The sequence below is a fragment of the Xyrauchen texanus genome, chromosome 45 (assembly GCF_025860055.1).
Source record: "Xyrauchen texanus isolate HMW12.3.18 chromosome 45, RBS_HiC_50CHRs, whole genome shotgun sequence".
Classification (NCBI taxonomy): Eukaryota; Metazoa; Chordata; class Actinopteri; order Cypriniformes; family Catostomidae; genus Xyrauchen; species Xyrauchen texanus.
Genome location: NC_068320.1, coordinates 21,323,976 through 21,337,286, shown reverse-complemented (window position 1 = coordinate 21,337,286; position 13,311 = coordinate 21,323,976). Strand labels below are relative to the sequence as shown.

The 13,311-nt window shown below is 37.8% G+C and overlaps 1 protein-coding gene across 1 annotated transcript in view; it reads right to left on the bottom strand.

The window, feature by feature from the left end:
• ttll12 (tubulin tyrosine ligase-like family, member 12) overlaps positions 1–13,311 on the bottom strand; it is a 36,304-nt gene that overhangs the window by 14,475 nt on the left and 8,518 nt on the right. The window contains exons 5-6 of the mRNA XM_052119000.1: positions 2,642–2,775; positions 1,536–1,612 (exon numbers count right to left, since the gene is read on the bottom strand). Coding sequence (XP_051974960.1) covers positions 1,536–1,612; positions 2,642–2,775 — 211 coding nt within the window. The remainder of the gene's footprint in view (positions 1–1,535; positions 1,613–2,641; positions 2,776–13,311) is intronic.

The window sequence follows — 13,311 nt, the reverse complement described above, 5'->3', positions numbered from 1 at the left end:
ATCACATAGGGTACTCGCATATGGTAAACTTGAGTCTCATGTATTGACACTAGAGAATACATATAGGATAAGGCCCCTTAAAGAGGTTCCAGATGTTCCCTTCTTAAAAATAACAGACTGAAGACACAGAACAAAATGTATGGGGTGTATTAGCCACACCTTGGCAAGTGATATGTATTTAAGGGAGTACAAACTCAGATTCTCAGTTACGACAATGTTACGAAGGGCCGACTATTTGTTCATGCATTTATTTGTAGTGCAACAGTAAGCCTACAGTGTGTTTATTATTAATACTAATAATAATAATGTTTATTTGTAAAGTACTAAATAGAATTTACAAAGTGCATACAGTAAACGGACAGTGAGACTGTAGCAAAAAATTGACAGTATTGTAGAAAATACATAAACTACAAATGAATAATCATTAATATTTAAGTAGGTATTGTTTAGAATTAAACTAAATTACAAAAGCAACCAATGACTGAAAAAAATGCATATCTGAACTATTAACCTGGGCAGTAATCATTACTTTTATTTTTTGGCTAAATTCAGTTTCATTAATCTTAAAATAATTCTGAAATGATGTTTTATAATATGGCATACAATTAAATTGCAGCTAGGAACATGCCTTTTTAGTAAATATATATACAAATACATTTAAAATATTAAAACTTAATATATTAGCAATGCACCTTAATACGGCGAGGGTTATCATACTGTGAAAATCTCTACCGTTGCACCCCTAGTCTACAAAATAGATAAAGTTGTTTGTTTAGGGGGGTTGAGAAACTGCTGTGGTTAGAGGTTTTAGCTGAGAGGAGAGGATATACTGAGGGTACATATGGTTGCAAAGATAATTAAATGTAAGAGAATAGCACAGAATATGTTGTATTTTCTAAAAAGTATTAATCAATATTATGTGTAAACAAACAAAAGGTAACCAATATGATGTTATTATACTGTATGTATATGTGTATCGGGGTCACCATTAAGACTACATATAAATCAATGGAAAGTAATGAACTGTATATGCAAAGGAGGAAATATATCCTTTTTTTTTTTTAAATAGACAGGTGAGGGACTTTTCACCAATAGTTAAAAAGTAGAAGGCCTGAAAGATAATGGTGGCAAGTGGAAGGACACTGTCTGTGGGCCGATTGGTCAGAGATAGTGGACTTGAGAGATTAATGGTCCAAGAAAGATAACTAAAATGTATATATATGAGAACTTGGAATTGTGTATTCAGAATGGACAGCTGACCTTTCTCAAGTTTGTTGGTGACACAATACATTTTAACTTTGGCATCTGGAACCCTGGACTCAGAGTTTTCTTGCATCTTAGAGGGATTCTTCAAAGATTTTCCACGACAAGAACAGTCTGTAAATTCTGTTCCGGGAAGGCCAAGTAGAGCAAATTTAATTTCCAACCACCTCAAGTAATCTTGAACACCTTGATTAACTGCTTCACGAGTGTTTGGTGAGGTTTGGAGTCACAATCCAACACATCTGAAAATAAAAGGCCATTACAGTACTTACTTCATAACTTTACAATCTGGTACACAGTAAGGCTGGATGTCCAAAGGAAGCGTCTCCTTGTTCTCCTCTAGAATGGTCTAGAAAAGTGCAAAGATGCAAACAGAAAATAGATTTTTAGGTTTTTATTCAACATCTAAGCTGCCTCCAGGAGAAATATGATGTCCACAAATAACACCCTGATAGAAACATTTAGGGGCCGTTCACATACAAATGAGCACAACCAATAGAACAGAATACGTCTTGAGATGCCTTTTTAAAGTTCAAGTTTGTAATGGAGAGCCTGTGAATCGGTCTCAATCGCAGAATTTTACTGTTCCATGGACTTACAGTGCATCAGGAAAGTATTCATTTCTTTCACATTGTCATTATGGGGTATTGTTTGTAGCATTTTGAGGAAAATAATGAATTTAATCCATTTTGGAATAAGGCTGTAACAAAACAAAATGTGGAAAAAGTGAAGCGCTATATTTATAGTTTTACTCCACATTTTGCGATATGTATTGGGGTTTAATTGTGCGAATGTTTTTATCCATCCTATTTATTGAAATCCTTGATGTAGTTATTAACTCTCATTTTAACTCATTCTTATGTATTTATTCAAAGATTTTATATTTAAGAATGGCGAGGTGAGGGTTCATTTTAATTTAGGCAGGAAAATTGTGTATTTAAACCAGCCGCCACTAGGGGAGAGGAAAAAATATGGATGATGGATTGATTGTGTTTGGAGAAACAAGGTTGTCTGCACTGCTTGAGTGCGTAGGACTCCGGCCTTCATTTTTGAAGGAGGGGAGTTGGTACTGCTTTAGTACCCAGCAGTTCTAGTTTTTAGACTGTTTTTAAATTACCTTGTATTTATTAGCTTTTAACACTATTTATTTGGACCTCATGGACAAAGTAAACATCTTTTTGGAACGCCATTCCTTCTCTACGGTGTGATTCTCCTCGTTACCGCCTTGGTCTCAATCACAGATTTCTTTGAACTTGACACGCGTTTTAAACGCAAAGGTGTCGATGGTCAGAGAGGTCCGTCTACCACGTTTACATGGAAAAACTATTCCAAAACAGCACAGATGACACAAACACATTTAAAATGGGATTAAACTCACTTCATAGTAAAGGTCAGATGGTTCCTGGATGTCCTCGCTCACGGCCTCAAGGTCATCAGATATCCATGGTAACAGGCGGCATCTCCTCACAAGAGAGTTTGTTTCTCCATATGCATAATCACGTGTGACTTCATCTGATGGAGATGTTAAAACTCATTACATCAAACAGATCAACTTAAATAAAACCACAAACCAACATTACAAGAAACCTAATTTTGCAAAGTTAATTTCAGAGGAAACAGGGTTATGTAGTCCAAAGGGTCTCCAAATCCTTTACACTCAAAAAGGAAAGATCCTGACCGATGTCATCACTGGCTGTTTTCTTATTTAAATTGATAAAGAGAGAAGATCGAAACGACTTTTACAACAATTTCACAGATTCTAAAATGTTATTTTAGCTGTTCTTGAACTTCCACCAGACTAGTACAGGGGTGGGTTCAGCCCTGTGTCTTTGGTCGAGCTGAATTCATTCACTAGCAATTGTTATAATCAAAAGGTAATCAAAGTCCTCTTTCAAGGGGCATGGGTAACATGGCAAGTATTGATGCTGACTACAACCCCTAGAGTTGTGAGTTTAAATCCAGGGTGTGCTGAGTGACTCCAGACAGGTCTCCTAAGTAACCAAATTGGCCCGGTTGCAAGGGAGGGTAGTCACATGGGGGTAACCTCCTTGTGGTCGCTATAATGTGTGGTTCTCGCTCTCGGTGGGGCGCATGGCGAGTTGTGCATTGATGCCGTGGGGAATAGCGAAGCCTCCACACGCGCTAACATGCTCACCAAGCCATGTTATAAGATGCGTGAATTGACGGTCTCGGAGGCAACCGAGATTCGTCCTCCGCCACCACGAGGGAATTGGGCATTCCAAATTGGGGAGTGTAAGGAATATTTGGAATATCACAGTGGTCCCAAAATTCCCTGGTCCCTCTAATTTAGGTCTCATATGGCCGGTCAGGTTACAGCCGTGAGTCTGTGCCTCTGAAGTCTTCCGGAAGGGAGAAGAAACAATAACAACACACAGGTTGTCTATATTCAATCTGCTCAAAGTTTATTACAGAAAGCATAGTATTTATACCTTTCATAGAACAAAGAACATCCAATACTAGTGACAGCAAGGCTCACATGGTCAAGGAGAAGAAACTGTTTATACCAGAATAGAACAGGAAGAAAACCATTTAAGTCAGTCCTAGATATTTGTTACTTCTATAACTCACGAAATTGAGTAGGTGCTCGTTGGAGCACAGAACATTTCAAAAGAGGAATCGAGATAAGAGGAACTAACAGCAGCTACGAAAGGTCATGCACTCTTCGAGCATGTGGTGTGCTTCTGTGGTTAGCTAAGCACACATACATATAGAGTTAAATGTCAAACAAATACAGGGTGAAAGATAAAGAAATAAAATTAAAATAGAAATAAATAAATTGCTATGTGCATTTCAGGTTACGTTTATAATTATGAATGTTACACATATATGTGTTTTTGATCTCTGAGGGGTGAATGAGGGTCAGACCCATGTAAGGAATGCAGTAACACTGCTTGCTCATTTAGTTCGGCTCCCAGAGAATGCATGTGCATGCGAGTTGTAGTTAAAGAAATATTCCGGGTTCAATACAAGTTAAGCTTAATCGACAGCATTTGTGGCATAATACTGGTTACAACAATTCATTTTGAATTGCCCCTAGTTTTCTTAAAACAAACAAACAAAAAAATCTAAGTTACAGTGACAATGGAATTTACAATGGAAGTGAATGGGGCCAATCTGTAAATGTTAAAATACAATTTTAAAAGTATAGCCACAAGACATAAACAATATGCGTGTTAACATGAATTTAGTGTTATTAAATCACTAACTAACCTTTTCTGTGTAAAGTTATTTTCAATTTTTAAAACTTAATAATTATGAATGATGAATGAATGATGAATAATTAGGATTTTAAACCCTCCAACAATTGGCCCCATTCACTTCCATTGTAAATTCCTCACTGTAACTTAGATTAGGGGGACAAGTCAAAATGTATTTTTGTGGTAATCAGCACTGCCACAAATGCTGCCGATTGAGCTTAACTTGTTTTGATCCATGAATATTCCTTTTATTCATCAATAAAATTTGGATTAAAGCAAGAGTTTGTGCATTTAATTTATAGGTCATAAATGTATTTACTGAAACAAATGCATTCTTAATATTTATAACTAAAAGTATATTTCATCCTAACTTTGCTGTGTTTGGACGTTCTGTTCCGTCTTCATGTTTTCCAACCTTGAGGGAAAGATAGCCACTCTGTTTTTTTTCTGTCTAATGATGCCATTGCAGGGATTATTTGGAGTTTTGAGATTTTTGTGATTAAGCCAGATGAACTGAGCTCCATACTATAAAAGGAGAATAGCCTCTTGATTTATGATTCACACACTTATCGGCTGACCAACTTGACTGTTCAACTACGTGAATGCAATAATTCAAAATATTATTTTTTTAAACACTATATTTGGATGTTTCTAGAATGGTGCAGGCTGATCCAGCAGATGTAAAATAACTTCAATAACTCAGATGATTTGTAGACGAAATAAACTTTAATTTTGTAAAATTCATAGAAATAAAAATTTTATAAAATTAATAATGAACTAAAGAAAAATTACAGAAATGAATGTTTGCTTATAAATGTTGAGGAAATACATCTAAAGATATATCAAAGGACTAAGTCTTTGAGTGAAACTAATCGTACATAGTACTGTCTTGTCTAATGAACCAAGTTAAACTATGAAATGAGTAGAGTTCAGGCCTCAAAGATGGAGTCAGATGCAGAGAGGTTTGTATATCACCCAAATGGCCCTTTTCCCCTGCAAGTACTAAAGCCTGTTTTAGATACTTTCCCAGGGACTAGTAATTTCTGTTCATTTCTTTAGTTCATAGATTTTTTTCCGGGGATGACAGATATAAATAATCAGATGTTTATCAAGAGCAGGTTAATTATACACCAAATTGTCATGAAATCTAGTTAACATAAGGGACATACTGTGTGCACGTAACTTGCATCAAGACATTTTTTTTATTTTATTTTTTTAAGTCAAACACTGAGTATTTCAGTACAGTAGTTTATGTTGAGTCATAAAGCCTTTATTGTAAAAGATTGTGTTGATAAATAGGTATGTAGTGCTTTTAACATGTTGTCCGCTGAGCTCAGCATGTGCTGCATGGTAGTCTGACCACCTCCTCAATTCTCACTTTGGGTAAAGCGGCACGGAGCTCCACATGGCCAGCTCTTATGCCCAGTTTAAACTGTAACCTAAGAAAAGTGTAACTCCCATGCCGGGGCATCCTCCACCGGTGTTGGAGTGGTGGTGGCGTAGTGGCTAAAGCACAGGGCTGTTAATCAGAAGGTCACAGGTTCTAACCCCACAGCAATCCCACTCCAGGTTGCTCCGGGGGGATTGTCCCTGTAATAAGTGCACTGTAAGTCGCTTTGGATAAAAGCGTCTGCCAAATGCATAAATGTAAATGTAAATGTTGTTGCTATTGAAGTGTGTGCAAATAACGTCAAAATAAAAATGGTCGATAGATGACATCACTATGAGGGTACTTTTTGGAGTAGGAATGCAAAAGAGGAAAAGTCTCCACGGTTGTTCCGTTCCTCGTAAGTTCTCATCTAGAAAGTTACTAAAGGAAAAGTACTGAGACTGTCGGTGGAAAAGGGCCTAAAGGGTTTTATACCCCCCATGTATGTGCTAAAAGCACTTACATTTATATTTATGCATTTGGCAGACACTTTTATCCAAAGCTAATTACAGTGCCCTTACTACAGGGACAATCCCCCAGAGCAACCTGGAGTTAAGTGCCTTGCTCAAGGACACAATGGTGATGGCTGTGGGGATCGAACCAACAACCTTGTGCTTAGCAATGCAGTGGTGTGCTTTAGCCCACTTTGTTGGTGCACAGTTCAGTATGATGGTATGCAATAACTCAAGGTGTCGAGCTGGGTCAGGCTATTCTGACCTATCGAGTGCAAAAACTGTGGTCAAGTCTAAGGGCATAAAACAAATCCTCTTGCATGTTTATTCTAGCTAGGTATTGTAAACAGACCATTAATAGACCTTTTCACACTCTGCAGCTGTGAATAGGAGTGAATGGGAGATATTTATATATATATATATATTTATATTTATATATTTATATTTATATTTATGCATTTGGCAGACGCTTTTATCCAAAGCGACTTACAGTGCAATTATTACAGGGAGCAACCTGGAGTTAAGTGCCTTGCTCAAGGACACAATGGTGGTGGCTGTGGGGCTCGAACCAGTGTCTTACTGATTACCAGATTACCAGTTATGTGCTTAGACCACTACACCACCACCACTCCATCTCAGCAAATGTTATTTTTCACTTACTCATTTGCTCCAAGACCAAAAGAAAAAAAAATCCACAATTACGTTTGAATGACATTCCTGAAGAGGAAAAAAAAAAAAGAGTGGTGGATTAAGACGTAAAATTGGAGAAGATGTGTAGTGTCGCATGGCACTGAGACTATGAAATCTTCTGATAAATGCCTCACATTACCTTTTCTTGATGAGTTATGTATCTCAAAACAGACTGATCAGACTGATAAAATTGAAATATTTATGGACGATCTTTTAGTGGACCGACTCCAAAAGGACCACGCCAGAAAACTGCATAAAGCCAGAAAAAAAGAGAAGAAGAAGAAAGAAGAAGCAATTGATAATGCAGAGAAAAGATCTCATCGGTCAGATGACAAAAACCATCAAACAGATGGAAAAGCTTAATAAACGATTGTTGTGTACCGCAAAGGAGTTTATAAGGGAAAAACAATTTACATGTCCTAATTGTGAAATGTCAATCTTGCAGAAGAAGCTCGCATTGCTGAAAGCATAATGCAAGCTTGCTCTGCCAACTGAAATGTTATTGTTTCCTTTGTTCTTTCTGCATAGGCATTAAAGGGGGTTAAGCAGGGATTGAAACTAAGCCTGTGCCTGTTCCTGTAACCTTTGGACATAGAAGAGAATAGGTCTTCTGAGAGGCCATTGAGAGGCCAGGGGCAGGATGTGGTTTTAACACATGTAGGTGAGATAACGGGTAAATGTTCAGTAAACTTGTTGGGCGTAAATTCTTTTTTTTTTTTGATCAAAGTCTTTTTATTGTATTTTAACATACAACAAACAACAAACACTTAGCAACCCAGAACCCACCCACCCACATCGCACCACTGGTGTAAAGGCAAAAAATAAATAAATAAATAAATAAATAAATAAATAAATCATACAATGTCATTAGAGTCCATTTGTTCAATTAATGTAAGAACAGGTTGCCAGATATTACTGAATTTAATGTTATTACCCTGCAAATTATAACGAATTTGCTCAAGTGTTAAATAGTGCATAACATCGTTAATCCAATGTTTAAATACAGGTGGAGACTTGTCCTTGCGTCTGGCCAAGAGAGTTACAAATGCTATCACTGTTTTATCCCATTTGCCTATACCAAGTTCTTGTGGTACTACTCCAAAGATGGCAATGATCGGTGACGGGTCAATATGAGTATGCAATACTCTAGAAAGAAAAGCAAAAATCAACTCCCAAAACTCAAACAGTTTGGGACAGCTCCAGAACATATGTGACAAAGTGCCTGGCTCTATATTACACCAATCACACTCTGGGTCAATATCTGGTGCAATTCTAGCCAACTTTGCTTTTGACCAATGTAAACGATGAAAACTTTAAACTGGATAATGATGTGTCGTAGGCAGATAGAAGATGAGTGTATGTTATTGAGAACGGCCTGCCATAGCTCATCTGATATCTCTGTATCCAGTTCTTCCTCCCACTGATGTTTTAATGTTGTTAATGGTTTCAAATTATCCATGCTGAGTATAGAGTATAACCTACCGACAATCTCCCCAGGCCAAAGGGGCATCTTAAGTATTTTGTCTAAAAGGGAATCTGGTGATATCAAAAGAAAAGATGGAACATTTGCGGAAACAAAACTGCGAAGTTGTAAATATCTAAAAAAATGTGAATTAGGAATGTCAAAATGTGTTCTTAAATGTTCAAAACTTGCAAAGGTGCCACCCATATATACGTCTTTGACTGTTTTCAATCCCCTTTCAGTCCATGTTTTAAAAGCATCATCAGTTATGGAGGGAGCAAACATGTTGTTTCCCACCAAAGGGGCATCCATGGACATCTCAGTTAGAGAAAAAGCCCGTCTGAACTGCATCCATATCTTGAGGGAGTGCCTCACCACTGGATTTATGCAGTATGTTGATATGGATTCTGGAAAGGGTATTTTAGAGCAGGCTAGTGCATGTAAAGATGTTTGTGTGCAGGATGCACATTCAAGCTCTAGCCACTTGGGACCTGGGTCTTCAACTCTAGAAAAATGAATCCAGTGCATTATGTTTTTAATGTTGGCAGACCAATAGTAGTACTGAAAATTGGGTAGGGAAAGCCCACCATGTAATCGGTGACGTTGCAGAATTTCCCTACGTATACGCGTTTTTTTGCCATTCCAAATAAAACCGAACAAAAGTTTATCTATATTTATGAAAAAAGATTTTGTTAAGAAGATGGGGATACACTGGAAAAGAAACAAAAATCGGGGCATAATATTCATTTTGATAACATTTATTCTCCCCCCTAGCGACAAGGGAAGGAGATTCCAGTGATCTAAGTCTTTTTTAAACAATTTAAAAGTGGAGGGAAATTGGCTTCATAAAGATCTTTAAACTTACGGGTTATCCAAATACCTAAATATTTAAATTTGTTAGTGCATAATTTAACTTGAAGGGACTGAATTGTAGTGAGCTGATAATTAGGGTCTATACACATAAGCTCACTTTTCTGCACATTGATTTTATATCCTGATATCTTGCCAAAGGAATTTAACAAATCAAACATCTTTGGCAAACAGGTCACAGGGTCAGTCATATATACCAACATGTCATCAGCATATAACGACACTTTATGCTCAGCCCCTCCTCTCATTATGCCCTTAATATCAGCGCTGTTACGCAGTGCTATAGCTAGTGGTTCTATTGTTAGGGCGAATAGAAGGGGTGACAAGGGACAGCCCTGTCTAGTTCCACGCTGTAGATCAAAAAAACCGACAAGTTGTTATTAGTCCGAACAGCTGCCATAGGTAGAGAATAAAGTGTCTCAATCCAATGTATAAATTTTTGTCCAAAACCAAAGCATTTCAATGTATAAAATAGGTAATCCCACTCCACCCTATCAAAGGCTTTTTCTGCATCTAGTGATATTAATACCTCTTTGCCCTTGGGTGGAGTGGGATCATAAAGAACATTAAGTAATCTACATATATTAGAAGATATTTGTCTATGTTTAATAAATCCTGTCTGATCATCTGAGATCAATGAAGGAAGTACTTTTTCCAGTCGTAGGGCTAGCATTTTAGCAAGTATTTTACTGTCAACATTTAACAGAGAAATGGGACGATATGAGCCGCATTCTACTGGGTTTTTCTCTTTTTTAAGAATAAGGGATATAACAGCCTGACGCATAGTAGGAGGGAGTGAGCTAGATGTAAATGATTCTTTATATGTAGAGAGCAACAGAGGGGCTAATTCTCTAGCGAATTTTTTAAAGAATTCACTAGGAAATCCATCTGGTCCTGGGCATTTACCATTTTGCATAGATTTAACAGCAGAATGAAATTCTTCCTCTGTGAATGCTCTTTCCAGTTCAGAAGCCATTCGGTCACCTACTAAGGGGATTTCTAAATTATCAAAAAAAGACTTGAACAGGTATTCATCTTTATGTGACTCTGAAGTGTATAGTTTTGAATAAAACTGATGAAATATCTGGTTAATTTTAGAGTGATTTATATGTTTGGTGCCGAACTCATCTGTTATTTCAGATATAGACTGAGCTGCAGCTTTCCGGCGCAGTTGGTGTGCAAGGATTCTGCCTATCTTCTCTCCATGTTCATAAGTTCTGTGCTGTGTCCTATTGAGGAGGTTTGATATATGTTTGGTTGAAAGGAGATTGAATTCTGTCTGTAGTATCAATCTTTGCTTATATAAATCTGATGATGGGGCTTGCGCAAGTGTTGTGTCTATATGTAATATATCACCAGTTAGTGTCTTGAGCCGTGCCATTTCTCTCTTTTTCTTTTGGGCACAATATGAGATCATTTGTCCCCTTAAATACGCTTTCATGGATTCCCATATTGTTGAGAACGACATGCCTGGTGTTTGATTGTGTTCCAAAAATGTGACTATTTCAGATGAGATAAATTGAACAAAACATTCATCAGCAAGCCATAAACTATTTAGGCGCCATGGGCGGTATGTGACTTGTGAGACAGGTATCTGTAGTGTCATCAACATTGGAGCGTGGTCCGAGATAACTATAGCATTATATTCACATTTACTGACAATAGGAAGGAAGCGGTTATCGATGAAAAAATAGTCTATTCGTGAATATGTCTTATGAACGTGTGAAAAGAAAAACGTGTTGAAACGCCAAACATCTGTAACTCCGTACGAGCGGAGAAATAGTTCAACAGTCTGGGCAGACTTGGTTGGAGATATGACTCTAAGAGAGCTACGATCCAAACTGGAAAGAGCACAATTCATATCTCCTGCCAAAATAAGGTAATGTGTGTCCATATCTGGTAGACAGGAAAAGAAATTGGAGAAAAAAGCATGGTCATCCCAAGTGGGTGCATATACATTAGCTAGAATAACTGGAGTTTCATATAATCTACCTGTGACTATAACATATCTGCCAGATCTATCTGCCTCTACTTTCGACATTGTAAATGGAATGTTCTTATGGATTAAGATGGCTGCACCCCTAGATTTACTATGAAAATCAGAGTGATATAGTTGGCCTATCCACCCTCCCCTTAGTCTAGAATGATCAGATGTTCGCAAATGCGTTTCCTGGAGAAATGCTATTCCCACATTAAATTGGTTAAGATGTGATAATACTTTTTTACGTTTCACGGGATGATTTAAAGATTTAACATTCCAGCTCACAAAATTTACAGGGCATCCTATATCTTCTGTCAACATCTTTGCATTAACCATTTTCTATTTTGTTCAAAATTATTAATGGACTCTAGCTTTAATAAACATATCAAGAATATATCCTCCAAAAAACGAAACAAAACCCTTAAAGAGAACCCTAGTGCGATTACCTCCCACCCCAAATCACCTATTATCAGAACAAGGTGAACCCTAAACCCCTTACAGTGGTATCCGCACATTAGTGCTTGTATTGGGGAACTCCAGTTCCAACAGGTTGCTCTGTGAATGACTCCATAGCGAACATCTGACCGGTCTTTCAGTAGTTGTTTAACTTCGTTAAATGCAGATCTTGCGCGTGCCACGGCGGGGGGATAATCTGGAAATATTGAGATGGACAGTTCTCCGTATTTCAAAGCGCCACCCGCTTGCCTCGCACGGCGTAGCACCTCCACGCAGTCCTGATGATAGTGTAGCTTCGCGATAATGGCTCGAGGCTTCCCCTTAGCTTTCTCCAGTTGAGGAGTTCGGTGCGATCTGTCTACCATCACATCTTTATCCATAGCAAACACTTCTTTAAGCAGCTTGGTGACAAAAGATGGCGAACCTGACCCAGCATCCTCCGGCACATTCAATATTCGGATATTCGACCTCCTCATTCTCCCTTCCATATCGAGACACTTATTCAGTAGATCTGAGACTTCTACTTGAAGTTTGCTAACTGTAGTCTGAAGACACGCTACATCATCCGAACATGTGTTCAGACTGTGTTCCATGTCAGCGACTGTAGTTTTCACCGAGTCCAGGTCAGAGCTTAGCAGTGAAATACTATTGACAACTTCAGTATTTCACTTTTAACGGCCTCAAATTCACTTGCAAGGACGTCTTTCAGTTCTGACCTGAGTAATGCCTTCCTTCATAGAGGTAAGAAGTTCAGCCTTAGCATCAGTCATGCTAGCTTGTTTGCTGTTAGCCGTGTTTCTTCCCGTATAGGTAAATTGTCGAAGATTTTTCGCCATTGACAGAGTTTGCTCAAAATAAAATGAAACAGAGTTGCAGAGTTCGGTTTCTGAACTCTCCAACTTCAGATCGTATAGTTACAGACTCTATACATTTTACTTATCCAAACACAACAATAAACCTTCTTCAAACTCATAATAATTTAACAAAAGGGTAATTTAACAAAAACCTTTCTAATAAGTATTTAATGAACACACTTGCCAGGTGGACTCAAAACCATACGGAGACTCTAACTCCAACTGGTGGTGAACAATGAACCTCCAAATTCTCTAGCTTATACGGGCCCTAGAAGGCAGCTGGATTTCATCATTCAGCATTCCTGGTAACAGACTTTAACTAATAATTGGTTTATCTCTGGGGCCAGCCATCCCAGCTCCAACCTCCCCCAGCCTTTTGTTAGATAAGAAAATACACGTGGGAGTGGTACAAGGCCACTATGTCTCCACAGGTGCAGGAGTGTGAGTTTTAGTCATGCACCCAGAGAGAAACACAGAAAAACACACAGTATATTCACTCAAGAATTAATGTATGATTGTGATTACACATTACTTAGTATATAGTATAAACATTTTTATAACAATAATATAAAAATAAATTGCAAGATTTACACTGATAAATAAGACTGCATCTCCAAGAGATGAATGTAGTTTGAT